The sequence below is a fragment of the Parasteatoda tepidariorum genome, chromosome 12 (genome assembly GCF_982258835.1).
Source record: "Parasteatoda tepidariorum strain Cologne lab strain chromosome 12, Ptep-v5.0, whole genome shotgun sequence".
NCBI lineage: Eukaryota > Metazoa > Arthropoda > Arachnida > Araneae > Theridiidae > Parasteatoda > Parasteatoda tepidariorum.
In genome coordinates, this window is record NC_141766.1 from 1,641,196 (window position 1) to 1,662,420 (window position 21,225).

General features: G+C 28.8%; 1 protein-coding gene across 1 annotated transcript in view; it reads right to left on the reverse strand.

The window, feature by feature from the left end:
- Positions 1 to 281: 281 nt before the first annotated feature.
- LOC107449504 (uncharacterized) overlaps positions 282 to 21,225 on the reverse strand; it is a 32,872-nt gene continuing 11,928 nt past the window's right edge. The window contains exons 5-9 of the mRNA XM_087156054.1: positions 17,488 to 20,961; positions 15,631 to 15,669; positions 10,320 to 10,499; positions 7,457 to 7,540; positions 282 to 1,094 (exon numbers count right to left, since the gene is read on the reverse strand). Coding sequence (XP_087012180.1) covers positions 919 to 1,094; positions 7,457 to 7,540; positions 10,320 to 10,499; positions 15,631 to 15,669; positions 17,488 to 20,961 — 3,953 coding nt within the window. The 3' untranslated portion in view covers positions 282 to 918. The remainder of the gene's footprint in view (positions 1,095 to 7,456; positions 7,541 to 10,319; positions 10,500 to 15,630; positions 15,670 to 17,487; positions 20,962 to 21,225) is intronic.

Below are 21,225 nucleotides of genomic sequence, written 5' to 3' on the forward strand. Positions count from 1 at the left end.
AGAGCGTCTTTGTTAATAAATATTGAGTCATTTTTATGGATGCGAATTTTCGATATCAATCGATACTTACTTCTTGGGAATCGTAGTTTTATTGATTCTTTAGGGAGCTCTAAATTCAAATTTTCTTTTTTATGCTGAACAGTAATAATCATTAATTCTCTGAAGAGTGTCCTTGTTAATAAATGTTGTGTCATTTTTATGGAATTGCATTCAATTTGAATTTTCGATGTCGTCTAAAATTATAAAAATCTAAATAAAGCAAATGATTTAAAATTATGATATAACTTTCCTCATAACTTACGTACTCTCAACCATTTTAGGTTTCCTTTGATAAGACATTGTTCTTTGGTTGAAGATTTTGATTGTTGTCTATTGTTTGAACAATTTGTTTTTTGCAACGGAGGCAATCCCAAAATCTCCTTTTGCCTTTTCTGAAACGACCCAGAAATTATCAATGAAATTCAATTACACCGACTGGTTTCTGACCTCATTTTTTCTACACGCATTTAAGAAAAATTATTTTAAATGGGTTCAACTGAAATTTTCAAGAATTATTAAAACAATTATTAAATGAGCAACATAGTTAACCAAAATCTCTATTGATATTAAGAGAGAGAAAGATTTGAAATATACACAGTGCATTTATTTTTTAAAAAAAAAAGGTTGAAATGATGTACACAAACAGCAATGAAATTGAGATCCTATCCATAAATAAATTCCCATCTTCAGAAAGACAGACGACTTACAAAGCCAAATAAATTAAATAAATAAAACATGAATAAATTAAATAAATAAAACATGATTGTATATGGCACAATAAAAAAAATATCCATAAATAGTGTCCCACTAAAGGAAACAATAAATACAATAAAGCAGGCAGTAATACAATGAGACAGGCAGTTAAAGAATCTTTGGCAGTTATCTTCGTCGAAAGAAATCACGATTGAGACGTAAAAGGAGGGGTGGTTGAGGTTGACATTCTCTTGGTTCACATTTCATCATTCCACCCGATTCACAACGACAAAGCATACATGGACCACTAGCTGGTCGGACAACTTGTTGCACTCTGTAAACATGTCCTTCAATTTCACAGCCTGAAAATATAGATTCACTTCATTATATTGCCACTCATTTGTAACAATTTTAAAGTTCATTTAAATAATTTTACTTTTCTTTTGACCAAAGGGGTCATTTTAAGAACTAGCTTTAAATTCAAGAGCAGAAGAGTGCCTTAAAAAATTTTTTATCTCAAAATTTTATTTTCAATCAAAAATTATTTTCGCATATTCTTTCAATATTTAACTTTTTAATTGATTAAAAAATTCATTCGCTTCAAAAATCTACAGATTGGAAATAAAAGTCGACATGTTTCAAGCGCTCAAAAACAGACGCCCATTTTTGAAACTTGCGAAATGTGAATGAATAATAAAAAAAAAAAAGTGATTTGAAATATAAAACGTAAAGTTCCCAACAAAAAATGAAAAACGCCCATAGACGCCCATTTTTGAAACTTGCCAAATGTGAATGAATTAAAAAAAATAAAAGTGATTTGCAATATAAAACGTAAAGTTCCCAACAAAATATGAAAAATAAAGATGAGAAGCAAAACTAGAAAAACCACAGTAGTCGAGAAAGAATAAAAATAAATATGAAAAAACAGAAAAGGAAAAAACCACTGTTGCTGAGAGAGGCAAATCAGAGTAAAATGTATTTGCACGAGCGAATGTTAAGGAACTAATGTTAACAAGGAAATCAGCATTTATATGAATAAAGCAAAATTCCAGGGTATCAAGATGAGCCGATTTTTCACCCCAGTCACATAAGCTCATCTTGATACCCTGGAATCTTGTTTTATTTATATGAATGTTGATTCCCTCGTTAACGACATTAGTTCCTCAGCCCCTTACCATCCAATTTCCTTGAGATCATTTATTTAACTAACTTTTTAATTTGTTATAAAATAAATTTTTTAAAATACTTTATACAAGATGATGTAAAGTGGTATTAATGTTTATTTTATCATGGATAAGAAATATAGGATTTTGTTCAGATCGATGTTAAATAAAAATTAGTTAATTTGCTAATTATGTATAATTTTTAATTAGTTATAAACAAAGATCAATTTTGGGCATTAGCACGGTCATATTTGGGAATTCCTTCCTATGACATGTACATATTTTCCCATAAATCACAAACTATTTCAGTTTATTTCTTGAGCTGAATTAAATTTAAATATAGAGTTAAAAATCATTCAAGATAAAAAATTTCTTGTTTGTTCAATTCTAAAGTTCATTTAAAGTGAAAATAATTATTTAAGAGTAATTTCTTTTCCTTTGATTAAAGGTCATTTTAAAAACGAGGTTTTAATTCTAGAGCAAAAGAGTGCCTTATAAAATTTCTTTAATCAATTTCTTTTCTCACAAAAGTTTGATGCATTTATCAGAAAATATTTTCATATATCATTTTAATAAATAACCATTCAATTTATAATAAAATAAAATATTTAAAAATACTATAAACAAGATGATGTAAAGTGGCATTAATATTAATTTAAGCATGAATGAAAAATATTGCGTTTTAGATGGATGTTAGCTGAGAATTAGTTAATTCACTAAATATGTATAATTTTAAATTCTTTTTTAGAGCAAATTTTAAAAAAAATGTTCCAGCTACACTCCTCGTAATTAAAGTTTCAAAGTAATCATAGTATTATTTATCTGATTATGCTCAGAAATTACTGGAATGTAATACATTGTAAAGACAGTGGTGTAATATCTGTCAAAATTCTAAGTAAAATAATCCAAAAATTGTGTCAATGAACACATATGCTCTGTGAAAAATGATTGTGTATCTGAACACTTAAAATGATGGCAACTACTTTACACCTATGACAACTACCCTGCAAAAATAGTAGTTACAACCACTTTTGGAACTGAGATAAACTAATTTTTTTTACAGTGCATCACATTTCTTATTTATGTTTTTGCTATTATAGTTTTATTTTTTAAAAAATGATTAATTCATTTTTTGTACTTTTGTTTATTGACAACACATATTTTTACGCCCATTCGAGTGAATTTAATAGCTTCATTGTAAAGTCATTTTAAAAAGAAAACAAATTTTTATCCATATATTCACACTAATTCTTGCAAATATTTGTTATTTTGCCAATTTCATGAGCGAAAACTACAGTTCGGTACTTAAAAATGTATTTATCATTAAAATATAAACTGTTACAAAAATATTTTTATAAACCGATCTATAGCTATCACAAAAAAAAAATTATACGAAATTGATAAAATAACAATTGTTTGAAAGAATTAGTGCAAATATATCATTAAAAATGTGCTTATCTTTTAACGAAATGCTTCTGAAATTAAGTTATTAAATTGATTCTAATGAGCATGAAAATATGTGCTGTCCGTAAAAAAACACACAAAAAATGAATAAATAATGAAGAAAAACTGCAACAGGGAAAAAATAAATTTAAATACTGCGATAATGTGGACTGTAAAAAATTTTAGTCCATCTGAACGCCATTAACGTTGTCAAGTGAAAAAAAAAACGTGATAATGTGCACTGTAAAAACTTTTAGTCCCTCTGAACATCATGAACTTTGGCAAATGAAAAAAAATGTGATAATGTGCACCGTAAAAAATTTTAGTCCATCTCAACACCATAAACGTTGGCAATTACTTTTTACCCAGCATAACTAAACGTTACACTACACAAAGACCACGGACAGTTTCTAGTGTAGTGCAGTACATCTTTATAGGTGAAATGCTTCTTCATACTGCTGAAATAGAATTTTTTTTTTTCACTACTTGGTGTAAAGTAGCCACCATCTTGGTTGTTGTTTAATGACACTAAGATTTATAAAATATATGATATACAAAAAAATCAGTAAAGAGTGTTTCACGATTCATAAATTTAAGATGAATCTATAAAATATGTCTTAAAATAAAATAGTTTGTTCAAATAAACATATACACATCATAGAGAGAATACTAATATGAATTTGAACTTTATTTAAAAAATGAAAGCGGATATATATTAACCTTTACATAATTATTTAATACAGTTCATGGACATTTGGATATTAAAATATAATTGTCCAAATGACACAACTAAAAACATTCATGTATATTTTAAAGGCAAGCTTTTGTCTCACTAGATATTGTATAGTGACGTGGAAGGAATCAACTTTACTTCGTCAACTCTTACTTGCGATACTCGTGAAACTGGGAAAGCTAATATGCGTCAACGTTGGTGTTTTCGGGAGCGAAAACAATTCAATAATATTTTTCTTGGAGTAAGCTTTCTCATTTGTTGGTGTTTAAATTTAACAGCACTCTTTAAAGGGTGCATGAATGTTCGATTTGGTATTAACTTGAAATAACATACTCATTTTAGAGTTTTTCAACCCCAAATTCGAATAGTTATTACACCACAGTTTTTAAAGTATATATTTTGAAGGGTATAGTTAAATCTCTAGACCAGTGATTCTCAACCCCTGTGCCGCGGCACTTTTGGGTGCCGCCAAATTCTTAAAATGTGCCTCCAAATATTAGAAATGATACAGTAAAAATTATAATGCTTTTTTTATTACAAGTAAAGTTTAAACTAAAGAAAAGTGTTTAGATATATAATATTATATATATACTTTTTATAATTTTTTCACGCTTCAACCGCGTGAAGATCTCTTTGTGGGCGATTGTCTTGTGTCTAACAATCTTAAAATAAGAAGGAAGTGTATAAATTGTCTTTGACACACAATTTTAAGAAATGTTGAAATTAGTAGGAAATTTAATGACTATTAAAATTATTAATTAACAAAGGCTAAAACAAGCTAAATACTAACTTCCAAGCGAAAATAAAAGCTAATCATTAAAGTAAGCTATGCAATTAATAATTATAAAAGCAATTTAACAAAGGATAACTAGCAAAAAAAAATAATAAGCTAACAATTAATAATTAGCAAAAAAACTAGTTAACAAGAAATCACAAAAAATAACAATGCAAAAAAAACAACATTTAATAACTATAGAAAACAGGCTAACAATTAATAACTAGCAAAAAAAAACTGTTACTAACTAATAAAGAATTTGTCGAAAGAAATAACTAATCCCTTAATAAATGTGCTGTACCTTTGAAGCACAGTGGTACGACAGCGAAACCGCACTTTTTAAAAAATTATTTCTAGCGGCACAAAGGTCAATCTCCGAAACCAATAATATTAAAGTATTATTTTAACTTTATTAAACATCACCAGATAGCAGCACTACACTTAGATTATATCTTCCTTTGAAAAAAATAAAAAGTTTTCAAGGCCCTTTTTCATTACTACAAGTTTTTTTTTTTTTACTCAATAAAATACAAAAAAAGTTTGAAGTATATCACTCAGATTTGTTGTTCATGAGCTTCTTTTGACACACAAATTTTTCCCAATAAAGATTCCTCAGAAAAGTATTTAATTTTTACCTTTATATTTTTTGGTTTCAGAGTGAAGCCACTGTGCCCCTAGAACATTATATCCACCAACACGAGTCTTTATCCTTTTTCCCCCTTCCTTCACTCAGATAGTGAAGTGGGTAAAAATTTATTAGGGTTTTTTCTTCATGGGGCTTATAAATGGGGAGCAATGTGTCTCTTATCTATTTCTATTGAAAATAAAGTCTATTACTTCAAATTTCTTATCTGAAACAAGTTAATTCTGCTCATTTGAGTTCTTTTTGAATAAGCGAACAGTCGTATTTAGTTGATGCTATAATATCTATTTTCTACTATTAAAATTTTTCTGCATTTTATTTGTCTTAAAAATTAAGAATTTAAATTTTTTATTATTATTATTATTTATTTATATTGTTGATTTTCAATTAAGATAATCAATTTCAATTCAATGATAATCAATTCATTTTATTTTATATTTTATTTTTATTATTATATATTTCTGTACTATTTATTTTATCCTGATATTGTATAATATATATTATATTTTACTTAGAATATTTTTTGTGTTTGAAATTCATGCGTTTTATTTTTCACTAATATATATTTTATTATATACTATTTTTGTATTATATTATATTTGTTAAAGCCTTTTTTGGTCTTTAAAATTATATAAATAGTTTTAGTACTTTAAGTTTATTGTTTGATTTCTGAAAAGTGAAAATTTATTGTAAAAAAAGTTAAAAAAGATAATATTTTTTTTTCACATGAAAATGTTCTATGTGGACACTGGTTAACCACCGAAACCACCAACCCCTGTGTGGTGCAATGAATCAGAATTTTTTTTAAATGTCATTTTCCCATTCTTAGATCCTAAGCATCATAATTAGTTTCTCAATTTTAAAAAAATATGAAAATTTATGTTCGTGTGCCTCAAAGGGTTAACACAGTGTATTATAGGTAAGTAAATAACTTTTAAGCTAATTTTTTTCATTGTGTGCCGTCAAATTTCGAAATCGTTAAAAGTGTGCCGCAACAAAAAAAAGGTTGAGAATCACTGCTCTAAACCAATGATGTAAAATATTTACACCACTTGTAAATTGTTCTCGCTTCCAAACACACCAATTTTGGTGTACTTTGAATATCGAAAGTGATGCTTACAATCTAGTACGAAATAGCGTGAGTTTGTTGTTATTTTGCCAATGCTATACATCTACAGAAACAAAAGTTATCCGTTATAAATGTAAGTATGTTTTTATTTGTGTGATAAGGATAATTATATTTTAATTTTTAAATATCTGTCATTTACATCAAATGGTTTTATCATATTTAATTTCTATCCGCTTCTGCTCTGTTAAGCCTAATCTAAATTCGTATTAATACTTTCTCTGTGCTACGTGTATTTTTGCTTAACAAGATAATTATATTTCAAAAATTAGTGGGTGTATATTTCTTAAACTAACTGTATTTTAAATTATATCTTACTTTAAATTGTATCTCACTTTAAATTGTATTTTATTTTAAATTGTATCTTATTAATTTTACTGATTGCCGTGTGTATCATATCTTATTGTTAATTATAAATGTTAGTGCTTTCCGGAATACCAAAATCGAGGCAGATACTTTAAAGAACATTTTTAGTGTTTGTCTATGTCAGGAACTAACTTCTTGTGTAGTGAAACACTAGAAACCAAGAGTTATTTGTGGTGTGTAACTGCACAACTTTGGTGTAAGGTAGTTGCCACCTTCTTTGGTGTTGAGATATCCTAAAACTTTTTGAAGTGTAAATATCTTAAAAGCACGTTTTCTCCAGCTGGCTAATCTTCTTAAGAAACTATTTTAACATGATGAGTTATCATGAACCAAATAATATTTTCTATGAATTCTGAAGCAAAGATATTGTAAAATAAAGGTTGTTACAAATCGTTTTATTTTTAAAGATATTCTAAAATAAAGGTCATAACAAATCGTTTTATTTTTAAAGATTTTGTAAAATAAAGGTTATTACCTGTAGCTAATAAACTACTGGTAAAATGATGTGGGTATCCTGGAGTAGTAGTTGTTGTTCCATTAAAATGCATTTCGTGAACAGCTAAAATAAAAATTTTGTCATTAGGAGTACTACTTTAAGTTATGGTAGTAAAAACATCTATTTTGAAACTGATTGCAATTATTAGTCCAAATAGGACACAGAATTTCTGTTATTCAACTATATCTATTCATTCAAGCATCAAAATTACTTTAGTTTTTAGCCTAAAAATTTCCATTAATAGAAGGAAAAGTCATATTTCAAAGCAAGAAAAATAAAAAAATTTTACCAAGTGATTAATGACGAATTTTCGAAATTTCTAACTTAAAAAATTATTTTGATTCTTCTAAGAAGAAATTATAAATGTATTTCAAGTATTATTTAGTTAATTATCTATAATTAATGAATAATAATTCAATTTATATTCGCTTTAACCTCGTGACAATCTCCTTGGCACCCCTCTTTACTGAAAGTTTTCAACACTTACAATTAGACGTTTAAATTTATTCTTTTTTGGTTAAAAGGACAATCAATCATTAACCAGTTATAATTCCGTTGAAAATATACTTCCAACCAATTTAATTAATTTTTGAATATCTAAGGAAGCTTCCCCCCAGATATGATTGTGCAGCCATTTGCTGATAAATTACACTAATAATAAAAAAAACGGTTTTATTTACATGATTGTGGGTAACAGTAACGGTAAGCGTGGGATGAAGGAGAGCGACAAAAATTAGGATACTATTTTCTCTTGTGTGTTATACCTTCGTTCATTTGATCATTTCTCATAGAGTTTACTTGTAGTCATAAACACAGAATTTAGAAATTCCCTTATTTAAAAGCGCAGAAGTTTAAGTTCTTTATAGTAATTTAGGTTACAGTTAAATTTTTTACAATAGATAAAATTTTGAAAATTAAATTGCAATGAAATGGTAATGATTAAAAATACCTTTTGCATATGATTATAAATCCTTATATGATTATAAATACTTAATACTTCTTGATTAAAAATTTTATTCACTTCAAAAATATACAAATAGGATATATCAGTCGACATGTTTCAAGCTTTCAAAAAAAAGCGCCCATTTTCGAAACTTGACACACGTAAATCAGAAATTCACGTCAGGCAAGTCTTGAAAATGGGCGCCTGTTTTTGAACGCTTGAAACATGTCATCTGTTATTTCCTATTTGTACATTTTTGAAGCGAATGAAGTTTTCAATCATATAACATCTTAGCGCTTCAGTTTCTTGGAATTATTTATTTAATATTAAATGCTTCGCTTATGGGAATTTCTGTGGATGTTTTTCAGCGATGAAAACCAGTTTTAATGTTAAAATAATGAGCATACAATGACATTTTTTTAAAAAACTTTTGTAAAGTTTGTTGCATTTATTTAAACAGGACTATGAAAGAAGTGTCTTATAAAGTGTTTGAAAGTGTAAAACAACTGCTATTTTGATGGGGGGAAAACTTTAGTAAATTAAAAGAATTTACAGTAAGTTTAATTCCTATCTAAAAGTATCTACAAACGAATGAGTTTCGGAAATATATTTGTTATTGAATATTAATCCTACTTAAGTCGAAACAATTTTTACTGATAAATGTTACTAAATTGTGACTCTGATCCAAAACAAGGAGCACACATGGCTTAATTGAACGGAATTGAAATGAATTGAATGTAGAGTTTAATGTCGTTGTCACACGGGATCAACAAGTCTATAGTTTAGACGGGATCAGCAAGTGCTATACATGGCAAACAATAGAAATAAAGGTAACTAAATTGACTAAATAGTGCTTATCGTAATATATATATATATATATATCGTCACTACTTACAAAATTAGTTAAAATTATATTTAACTAACTAACTAACTAACTCCCTGCCATTACAGTCCATGTTGGACCATGGCCTCACTAACAATTTTTGAAATTATATTTAAGGGATCCAATATTTCAGTTTTGCAAAACGTACATGAGGTAAAGTAAAAAAATTTCCTCCAAGGAAAAAAGAAAAATATTTTAACTTTTAATACGAAAGTTATTTACAATAAAAGACATGTTTTGAAATTCAGTAAAACAGCATTAATTTTTAAAAAACTTGCAAGCGTATTCTTTGAAAATTTAACTAAAAGTAACTGAAAAAAGAACTTGCAGATTTTAATAGAAATTTTTTTATCTAAATATCAAACAATAAAGTAAACTTTGATGCTAAAAATAGAGCTTCTAGCGTGCATTTTTATAAGGTTATATTCTGAACATTATTTTTTACTCAACTAATCTGAATTATTTATAAAAACTATTTCATAAAGAGAAACAACATTTTCATTTACTGATTGAAAACAGTTAAAAAATTATGATTTTTTAATAAAGTATTTAAGAATGTAATTAATATTAATGATATCATGGCTTTGTATAAGAATAAATTAAGAACATAAATTTTATTCAACTGCAAAATTTGTTACGAGCTATAATTTGTTATTTAAAACTTCTGTTTTTATGAAAAACAACATATCTTGAAAAATGCCATTCAAATTTTCCAGTTTAAAAAAACAAGTTTCAGAATTTTACAATGAAAAATAATTTTAACATAATAACAGAATATTTCTTTGAAATCTCACAGTAAAAATGACCATTTTTTAAAAGGCTCCATTAATTCTCGGTTTAATATGTAGTAATGAAAAATTTTATATTTTTCGGTAAAAAGAATTCCTATTTCATTAATTTCCTTCAAATTTTGATAATTAAAAATTACGTTTTTAAGAAGTTATTAAACAATTTCTACCTATTTTATTATAGTAATGGGAATTGTGAAAATGTTTTTGGAATAAATAAATACTTACGGCAATGGAATCTTGGGCAACAAAATCCTTGAATGGGTGTTGCATAACATCCATGTATCGGAGGAGGACAAGTTTGTTGAAGACATATGATATCTCCTCTAAAGCAAAAACAGAATTCACAGGGATCTTTTCGGGGAATTTGTTCTGCTGAATTATACACTGTGTTTTCATAGTAACAATCTGAAAGATACAATAGAACAAAATCTTTTTCGGAACTACTTAATAGCTGACTTCAAGATGTTCGAATCATCTAGAGAGAAGGGTGCAAATATTCCATCTTTTCGTTAAAAACAAACGATTTTGTGTTAATTTAAAATGTTTTGTAAACAAAATTTTCATTTTAATACTAATTGTTTTCCAATGTTTTCTTGACAGTAACTTTGATTGTAATTTTTTCAAGCAAATTTATAATTTTTTTCAGCAAAATAGAAATTTATATGTAAAAATATACGTTAAGAAAGTTATACATTTATAACTTAATTGGTGCATTTTAGACAGAATGATCTAACATGATTCAGTGAGAATGTTTCTTAAATTTCTAAAAGTCGAGAATTGTATATTCTTCTTCAAGATTTTAATTGTAGTTCATTTCCCTGATAGAATTAATTGAAATGTTCGTAAAAGAATATAACTCGATATTCGTTCAATATAATATCATATTCGAATTCTTTGCTAAAATGAGAATAAAATAAGCAGACGACTTAAAAAGACGCATTGAATTTTATAATTAAAAAAAAAAAACAGCAATCTATTATTAGGGAAAAAATATGTATGAACTTTCACGCATGTTATGTTTGCGTAAGTCAAGTTCCTCGCAAGTTAAACATTAACGCATTAATCAGCCCCCCCCCCCAAAAAAAAAAAAAATTATTTCGTTATTGTCACCAAATTATTTTTTTTTAAATAATTAATTTTAATTTTCCTCGGCTTCTACTAAATAAAAATAAATGAAAATTTACAATTCTCAATAGAAAGATAAGTAGATTAATATGGTAAAAATATTATGCCTCATAATTCAAAATTTTTTTGTCCGCTATTAAAATAAATAATAGAAATAATAAATAACTATTAAGAATAATTTTTTGCAGGAAATTATTTTTGAGTAAACTTATTTCATAAGGAAATGGTAAAACTTTTGGTAATTGTTGGCTTAAATTACTGGTCAATTAGTTTTAAAGATATAACCAAAAACGCAAGAAGTGAAATTAACATAAAGGGGGCCAAACATTCATTCGCTCTTCTGGCTAAACTATTAGGGCCACAATTTAAAGATTGCGGCTACCCTTCACTTACATATATATATAACTTATATATATGTATATATATAAGTTCAAAATGAAGATAAAACAAAGGAAAATTATAGACATATGAAAAAAAAGGGGGGGGGATAATAATGAAAAAAATAAAAAGTAACAAACAACTGATTTAAAAAAAAAAGTATTAATTTTTTTTAAACAAACCTGAAAATAAAAGATATAATCTTTTCATCAGCCCTCACGACTATATCCGCAAAAAAGAGTGCTTTCTGATATTGTAACAATATAGCCAAAGCAGAATACACTATCTGGCCATTAATGACCGGACACCCCTCATTTCGGATACATGAGGTGCTAGCATCAAGTCAGTAGGGCGTAGGGCCGCCACGCGCCCGAATCGCAGCTTTAACCCTTCTAGGAAGGCTATCCACTAGGTGTTGGTACACGGCGGCTGGTATTGCCCGCCATTCCTCCTGTAACATGGCGAAGAGTTGAGTGGTGGTTTTGGGGCGTTGTGGTTTGGCCCTCAACTGGCGCTCCAAGTCATCCCAGAGATGCTCAATTGGATTGATGTCGGGACTTTTGGATGGCCAATCAAGCTCTTGCACCCCCATTTCCTCAAACCAGTCCGTGATGGCATGTGCTTTATGAATGGCAGCGTTATCGTGTTGAAACACAAACGGGCCATTACCGAACTGTTGCCACAGGGTGGGAAGCGCCGAATTGTCCAGGATGTTTCTATACCCTTCTGCTTTCAGGGTTCCACGCACTAACACCAAGGGTCCAAGGCCAAACCATGAGAAACAGGACCACACCATAATTCCTCCACCGCCGAACTTCACAGTGTCCGGTCATTAATGGCTAGATAGTGTATATTAATACAATAGTGTGAGGAGCACTCAAAAAATTTTTTTTACAAAAATTACAACAAATAAAATAGAACACAATAAGTAAGAATAACACTCAAAAACAGAAAATGAAATAAAATAAAAAGAAAAAACAGTATAAAACAAAATCTCTAAAGAGAGTAGCGAAATCAGATGTACTTGCATAAGCGGGAAATTTTTCAAGAATGATTTAAAAATATTTTCACAACAAGATTACCAGATTACAAAATATGAAAACATAAGCGTAAATTGAGTGTAACTAGAGGAATTTAAAGTGCCGTTCTTACTGCATTGCTGAAGTGATTTGTTATGCTGTGCATTGATTTGTTAGTTACCAAGGATGGGCCCGAAATGGATGTGCGCAAGGTAATATTATACTGGATAATTTAAAAAGTTGACCATAAATGATTTTAGAAAATAAATAAATATTTATTTAAGAAAAAATATAAAATAGAAAAGAGAAACATAAATTGCCTGTTTTGCAAATAATTTTAGCCACGGATTTGCCCGAAATGGATTTGAAAACATGGAAAAATTATATAAATTATCAAAGAAAAATTATTTTAGTAGATAATTATAACACGGATTTGCCCGAAATGGATTTGCACATGGAAAAATTAATAAAGAAATTTTTAGTAAATAATTTTACCCACGGATTTGCCCGAAATGGATTTGCACATGGAAAAATTATAAGAATTAAAAAAGAAACAGTTTTTTAGTAGATAATTTTAGCCACGGATTGGTCCGAAATGGATTTGCACATGGAAAAATCATATAAATTAGCAAAGGAAATTTTTTAGCAAAGTAAATTTTTTAGTAAATAATTTTGACCACGGATTTGCCCGAAATGGATTTGCACATGGAAAAATTATACAAATTAACAAAGAAAATGCTTAGTAAATATATACACAAAAATATACTATCAATTCAATGATTTTATATAAAATTTTATTACTTTAGTTGGGTATCCATTGTTTTTTATCAAATTTTTAAAAAATTTATCGATTTGTTTTTTGGATAAATAAATATTACTACATATTCTTTTAATTCCGTTCATTTCATTAAAAGTGGCATTTAAATAGATGCTCCTAGAACCATTAGAATTCCAAGTAATTAGTTTATTAATATTAAAATTAAAATCATTTCTTTTATCGTATAATTTAACACAGCAGATATTTTCAACTTTTATAATACCTAAATCCAAAAAATTGAAATTAATATTATCATCATGATTACGAAGCAAGATTAATTCCTTGGGGTAAATATCATTTAATAAAATAGTTAAGTCTTGAAAATTAAAGATAATTAAGTCATCAATATATCTAAAAGCAAATTTAATACTAAGAGTATAATTTTTTTCATAATAATGCAATTTCATAGTAAGTTAGCTAAGAGAGATGAATAATTAGATCCTTGTGGTATTACATCAATTTCAAGAAAAATATCCTTTTCATTGTAAAGATAATTATTAAAAAGACAAAAATTAACCAGAATTTCCCAATAATCAAAATCGCAACAAAGGATATTTTTAAAATCATAGTAATAATTCAGAAGGACATCATATAGTTTAGAAAGGGGAATATGCTATTGAAAAGATCCTGAAAATCAAAAGTCGCAATAGAATTAATTTTATTATGTTTAATGAAATCTAATATCTTTTGATTATTAGTGATAATCCAAGAGAAACCTTCTTTAGAAATATTGTTAATAATTTTATTTAAGAAATATTGTTAATAATTATATATATATACATAACTTCTTTTTTTTATTGTGGACATAGCTGTGGGGCATCATATTAACTTTCATTGTTAATAATGTTGGTAGATTACATTATTGGTTTTACATAGTATTTCATTTATTTTATACGTTACTTTAGACTTTAATTTATTAAATTTGATTAATTTTTCGATAGAGATAAAATTAGGATAAACATATTATTCTAAATGGTAATTACACTGGAAAACACTTTTTTTATTGCATTTATACAAATACTTTATCCTGCTAAATGCGGGCTTCAAATCTGTTTTGTCCCTAAAGTTACTGATTTCTTATTCTGAAATGTCTATTTTTTGTCGAAACATAAAAGTTTGAAAATTATCTGTATAACAGGGGGTAAATGTTGCGACAGGTATTTAGGCGGATTAAAATTGCATAGGAACGCATACTCGGTGTACGTGGCTTAGAATGCTTCTTTATTGTTCAGACGCACACGAAGAAACAGTTCATAACAGGGAAGTGCCCCTAGCCTCGTACAATGTTATTTCCGAGCATGGTTTCCTTTTAAATTCACTTCTAAAATAGAAGCTTGTCTATGAAAAAGTTCTTTTTTCCACTTAGTTCAAGTCTAATTCAATTGTTATATAGATAAATTAATATTTCTTAGGTTTTAACATTAATTAAAATAAACATTGTTATGAGTTTTATTCAAGACTGTATTAAGTTTAAAAAAACACTGCAAAATTCTGGTTCTAATTACGGTAAGAAGTACTGGTACCCTGAGTGCATCATTCTTAAAATTTATTTTACCGTAAAATCCCTTTTGATCGCAAAATTTTATGATGCAATTTTTGCAGTAATGTTTTTAAAATTATAGTGATTCAGCGATTTTACAGTGAATATTACTGTAAAAATTAAGGTACATCAGATTCTTTGTACCATAAAGTATCGCGGTAAAAATGGATTTTCTGGTAAAAAGTATCGACAAAGGTGCTAGTACCTTTTACCGTTATTTGATTTCACGGACTATTGATTAGTTAATCTATTGATTCATTTATCTTTTATTGTATTTGAAACAATAAATAGGAGAATCAATTTTATGACTTGTCTAAGCATGTCATTGGATCAGTGTTAGCAAAAACAACTACATAAATATATACCAAAGCAATACCATATACCAAAGATTTGGTATATGGTATATGAATAATGCTGCTCTATAAAATTATGAATATGCTCTCCTAAATATTTTATAAAATCATTAATTATGGCAGTATTTAGATCAGATTTTATTCGAGAGAAAGTCACCACCGATAGTATATACTTTCAAAATTAGTCTAATTTTTAAACATTGCTTAAAGTTTGGTCAATAATTCTTGAAGAAGAAGAGAGATCAAAACATTTGCTCATAAAAATATGAAAAATAATTATTTTAAATTAAGATGATATACTTACAACCATCTCTTTGGTGGGGGCGTTGACTATCTATGATATCTGAAAGATGTAAATTGCAAATGTTAAGAAATATTTCTAAATAGAATAACCTAGATTAGAATTAAAATTTTAACCTAACTCTTGGTTTTCATTTATGTCAAATTTTTTTTGGACATAAATGATTTTTATAAAAAGAAAGTTTTTTTTTGGTTTAGAAACTATGCAATCGAAAAGTACAATGAAAAACGTTTATTACAAAATTTTTCTCTTCTCCCATTGAGTGATCGAAAAATGCACCAATGTTATTTTTTTAAAATTTTAAATGAACGTGTTTCAATGTTTACTAATTGTCAAACGGACAAATTAGTTTGAACTTTAAAAATCATCGAAGTTGAAACGATTGTTTCAATCGCTAAAATCTCTAAAAAAATCGTTTGTTTTTTAAATACAAAATTGCTCTTTTCATGAAAACACTCAAAGAAACCATTGAATTTATATATTTTTGGCAATGATAAAACTTTAAATAAAACTGGCCGCAAACCAAGAAAAAATTCCATTTTTGTAAAAAATCTCCTAATGATTACACTAGGGAACAGATTTTTTGTTGCATTTATACAAATACTTGATCTTGCCTAATTCAGACACTATTACAAACAATGTTTATTAAACAAGAGACACTATTAAAAAATATTAAACAAAAGTTGCTCTGATAGGAATAGAATGATCTTTGAAATCACATATATTTCAAATATGTATTCCTTCTATCACATTTTGCCGTTTTGAATGACTTGATCTTTAGTAAAGGAATTACAGTAAAATTAGATATCTTTTATGAAATCGATCTTAGATTAATTTTTAAATGATGATCAATATGCCACCATCAATGTGCTACGTATGTACTTATTTACTCATGTACTTATTTACTTAAGTTCATTCCTCATTTCATCTAAGTACATAAAGAAATACTAATTTTCTGCCCAAAATAAATAATATCTTTATTGAATTCTTTTTAGTTTTAACAATAATTTTTTACTTTCATCATAAAAATAAATTTTTGTACTGTCTAAAATGAAACTCTCTCAAAGAACTTTTTATTCAGAAAAAAAGCTTGTATGCATTCTTGGAATTAAATATTTTGCAGCAATTTTACAAGGGATGAATGGACGCTGTGAATAGAGTTTTTGGAGTCTTTCGAGTAAAAATAATAAAGTGAATCTTCCGAATGTTACATTAGAGAAACAACTATTTGAAGCAAGCTTTTAAGAAGTAACACGGTAAAATAGCGTATGAAAAACGCAATGTGTTCTAAAATGTAGTGTAAGTTTTTAAAAGTTATAGTGATGCATAAAATTTGAACGCTAGAAAAAAAGCAGCCATGTTGCGAAGTAATTTTTGTAATTAGTAAAATGAAAGAAATTTGGGAAAGGAAATGCCTAAATTTATTTTTGATGTGTAAGAAAATTCTTCGAAATATGATAAATAAAGTCTTAGGTAATTTCTCACTAAAGGAGAAAATATGAATAGTTTCGTTAAAAATACAACTGGAATATGTGCTATTAAGGAAATATGGACCACGGAATTCATGCTTTTCAATCCTAGTTAGATGAAGCAACCCATCCATTAGCCTACAAATCTTTCTAATTTATCATTTAAGAAGAAAATATGAATAGTTTCGTTAAAAATACAACTGGAGTATGTGCTATTAATAAAATGAATCATGGATTCATGTTTTTCAATCCCAGTTAGATGAAGCAACCCATCCATTAGCCCACAAATCTTTCTTCGAATGTTCGGAAACTAATTTTGTTTTCGTAAAAGCTCCTAAATCATGATTAGGTAGGATCAGCAATTATTTTTTAAAGAAAATATAAAACATACCTGGATTTGTAGTGGTTGATTGTGGCTCGTATAAAGTAGTTAATTCTTCCGTTGAATCAGGATCTGTTTCTAAAATAACATCATAAATTAGAGGTTTCGAAGTGGATTCAGATGTTGGAGGAGTAACAGTCTCCTCTGCTGTTTTTGTTATATCATCTCGCGTTTTATCAAAGTCCTCTTCATCAGCTGCTTCAGAAGATGCTTCAGTTGCTTGAGAAGAAGTTTCACTTGGCGCATCAATTTCATGGATTTCTGCTTGGACTTTCTCGGAATTAAATTGCTTCACTATATTCCATATTTCTTCAGCTGGAAAATCAGCAATTGTATTGTGATCGATATTTTCAAAACTGGTTTGAGGGGAAAAAGTAAAGTTGTTAGTCGGTTGTCGCTTATGGGAGGATATTTCGAACTTAGAAGATTGTTCAGTAGTAGTAGACATGTCATCTGAAAAGAATTGACCGCTGTATGAGGAAGCTGAGAAATCAATTGATGTCCCTTTGAGATGGACCTCTGTGTCATTCAACGTGTCTACTGTGGTTAGATTATTTGGAAGTTGCTCTACATCAAATAAGCTACCTATTTCAAAAGATTCTGGCGTAGTACTTTGGCGTTTTTCGAAAACATCTATACTGAGTTTCTGGAATGAGTTGCTTTGATGGTGCATTGCTCCGATTGGAAGTTCAGAATCAGAACTATCAAAACCTGATGATAATTTGTCAAGAGGACGATCTTTTTTTGTAATTTCTGGTTTGCTTGTTGAAATGACAGTTGATTCTGCTGGAAAAATAGATTTTGTAGAAGTTTCAAAATCCCTTATTTTGCTAGAAAAATCGTCTTTGTATACCGTTTCCGTACGAGAAGTGATATAAGACCCTGAAGTAATTATTTCTAACTCTTCATCAGAGTGTATTGCTTCTGAAATAGTGGATTCAGTGAAGATACCTGGTTTTTTGAATGAGTCACTAGTTGAAAGTTTAGGTTTTTCTTCTAACTCTTCCACTTTTTCAGTGCTTACCGTTTCGGAAACACTGGTTTCAGAGAGAAAATCTGGATTCGTAGATAACTCATGAACAGATGTTTCTGTCTGTATTTTTTCAATGTTTAACATTTCTGAAACACTGGTTTCAGAAAGAAAACCTGGATTCGTTGATAACTCATGAATAGGTGTTTCGGTTTGTATTTTTTCAGCTTTTAACGTTTCTGACACACTGGTTTCAGAGAGAAAACCTGGGTTTGTAGATAACTCAAGAGCAGGTGCTTCTGACTGTACTTTTTCAGTGTTTAACGTTTCCGAAACACTGGTTTCAGAAAGAAAACCTGGATTCGTTGATAACTCATGAATAGGTGTTTCGGTTTCTATTTTTTCAGCTTTTAACGTTTCTGACACACTGGTTTCAAAGAGAAAACCTGGGTTTGTAGATAACTCAAGAGCAGGTGTTTCTGACTGTACTTTTTCAGTGTTCAACGTTTCCGAAACACTGTTTTCAGAGAGAAAATCTGGATTCATAGATAACTCATGAACAGGTGCTTTTGTCTGTATTTTTTCAATGTTTAACGTTTCTGAAACACTGGTTTCAGAAAGAAAACCTGGATTCGTAGATAACTCATGAACAGGTGTTTCGGTCTGTATTTTTTCAGTTTTTAACGCCTCTGACTCACTGGTTTCAGAGAGAAAACCTGGGTTTGTAGATAACTCATGAGCAGGCGTTTCTGACCGTACTTTTTCAGTGCTTAACGCTTCCGAAACACTGATTTCAGAGAAAAAATCTGGTTTCGTAGATAACTCATGAACAGGTGTTTCTGACTGTACTTTTTCAGTGTTTAACGTTTCTGAAACACTGGTTTCAGAGAGAAAACCTGGATTTGTGGATAACTCATCAGCAGGTGTCTCTGACTGTACTTTTTCAGCGTTTAACGTTTCCGAAACTCTGGTTTCAAAGAGAAAATCTTGTTTCGTAGATAACTCATGAACAGGTGTTTCTGATTGTACTTTTTCAGTATTTAACGTTTCTGAAACACTGGTTTCAGAGAGAAAACCTGGATTTGTAGATAACTCATGATCAGGTGCTTCTGACTGCACTTTTTCAGTGTTTACTGTTTCTGAAACGCTGTTTTCGGAGAGAAAACCTGGATTTGTAGATAACTCAGGAACAGGTGTTTCAGTCAAAATATTTGAGGTTATTGCTGCTAACTCTTGATCCTGTTCAGAGTTCAATATTTTAATTTCGGTGGATTCTGGTAGGAAGTCTGAATTGATGAAAGAATCACTAACTGAAGTTTCTGCTGGTGGTTCGGATTGAAATTCTAACTCATGTTCTGTGGTATTCGGTATTTCCGAAACATCAGATTTATTGTAATTGTTTGTGTTTACAGTTGGTTTCATAAGAAAAATTTCTGGCAAAATTCGTTTTTCATCAATCGGTTTGGTTTTTAGTAAGCTAGTGTCCGATGACTCTAATTTCAAATCTCCTTCTAACTCAGTTAGAGCTAAAAGATTTTCAGGTACTAATTGGAGTGGTTTAACAGTACTCGTTCCTTCTTCCTTTTTAGTTGAAGTAAATTCTTTTTCCACTTTATCAGAAGTCGACATAAGACTGGTAGAAAAAGTTGTGATGTCTAATTTCACAAACTTTGTTGAATAATCAATAGCGTCATTAGATGAGAAAGTTGCTTTCTCATTTGAAGTTTGATCAGAATCTTTAAGATGAATGTACGCATCTGTCACAACAAATGTTTCACTTGTTTCTGATAGAGTTGTTTGAGTAACGTTTGAATCAGACACTGAATCATGTTTATTTGAGGTTAGTGATAAATCTTTTAAAAGATTTTCATGGGAGTATTCACTTTTTGTTGTGCCCTGAAAAGATTCTGTTTCGAAGTCATTGCTAAGTGAGGTTCTGTAATCGTTTTGAACATTATTTTTGATCTCAGTAGTAGAGATAGCCGCACCAGAATTTATTCTTTCAGTCGATTCAAAAAGAATCCCTGTTGTTCTTTCAAAAATAGAGGCTTCTGTCACAATGTTCAAAAGGGTTTTTTCTTTAAAAGTACTTTCATCTGTTGGAACAGAAGTTGTGAGATAAGTTTCTTTTGACCTTTCTGTAACTATTTCTGGTTTTGTTTTACCGTCACTGAAATCAATAAGATTGGATTGAATAGTTTCTTGAATGAACAACCCTGAATCATTTTTATCTTGTGTAACCATTTCTAAGAATGAAACAGGGAAGCCTTCATCATTATCTTCTAATTGTTGTACTATTCCTATGTGAGTATTTATTTGTGTTGTACCAGTAACCTTATTTTCAGATGTATCTTTTAAATAATCAAGTGTTGTTTTGGTATTTTCTAATTTGGGAGAATCTGTTTCTTCACTGATTGGATATTTTGAAAAATCTTGAGATGATTGGCCGGTCGTGTTGTTGTCTTGATTGGACGAATTGTCACTTTCCTCCACTTTTTTTGTGAAAAAGTTACCTGGAAAAATATTGTACCATTAAATAGTTTCAATTAACTGAAATAATAAAAAGAGCTATTATAAACAATAATGAGATATTGTCATAGCGATGTATATGTTGTAAGCATTTAAAGATCTCACAAAGAGAGAAATTCGTTAGTATTTATGAGGTTTAATGAAAGTCTCTTAAATAAGATTTCTTTTTAATTCACGAAAATTCGTTTCAATGAACATTGTTACAAGAGTGAAAAATTCAGTTTATTGTTTGGCCTAAAAGAACTATT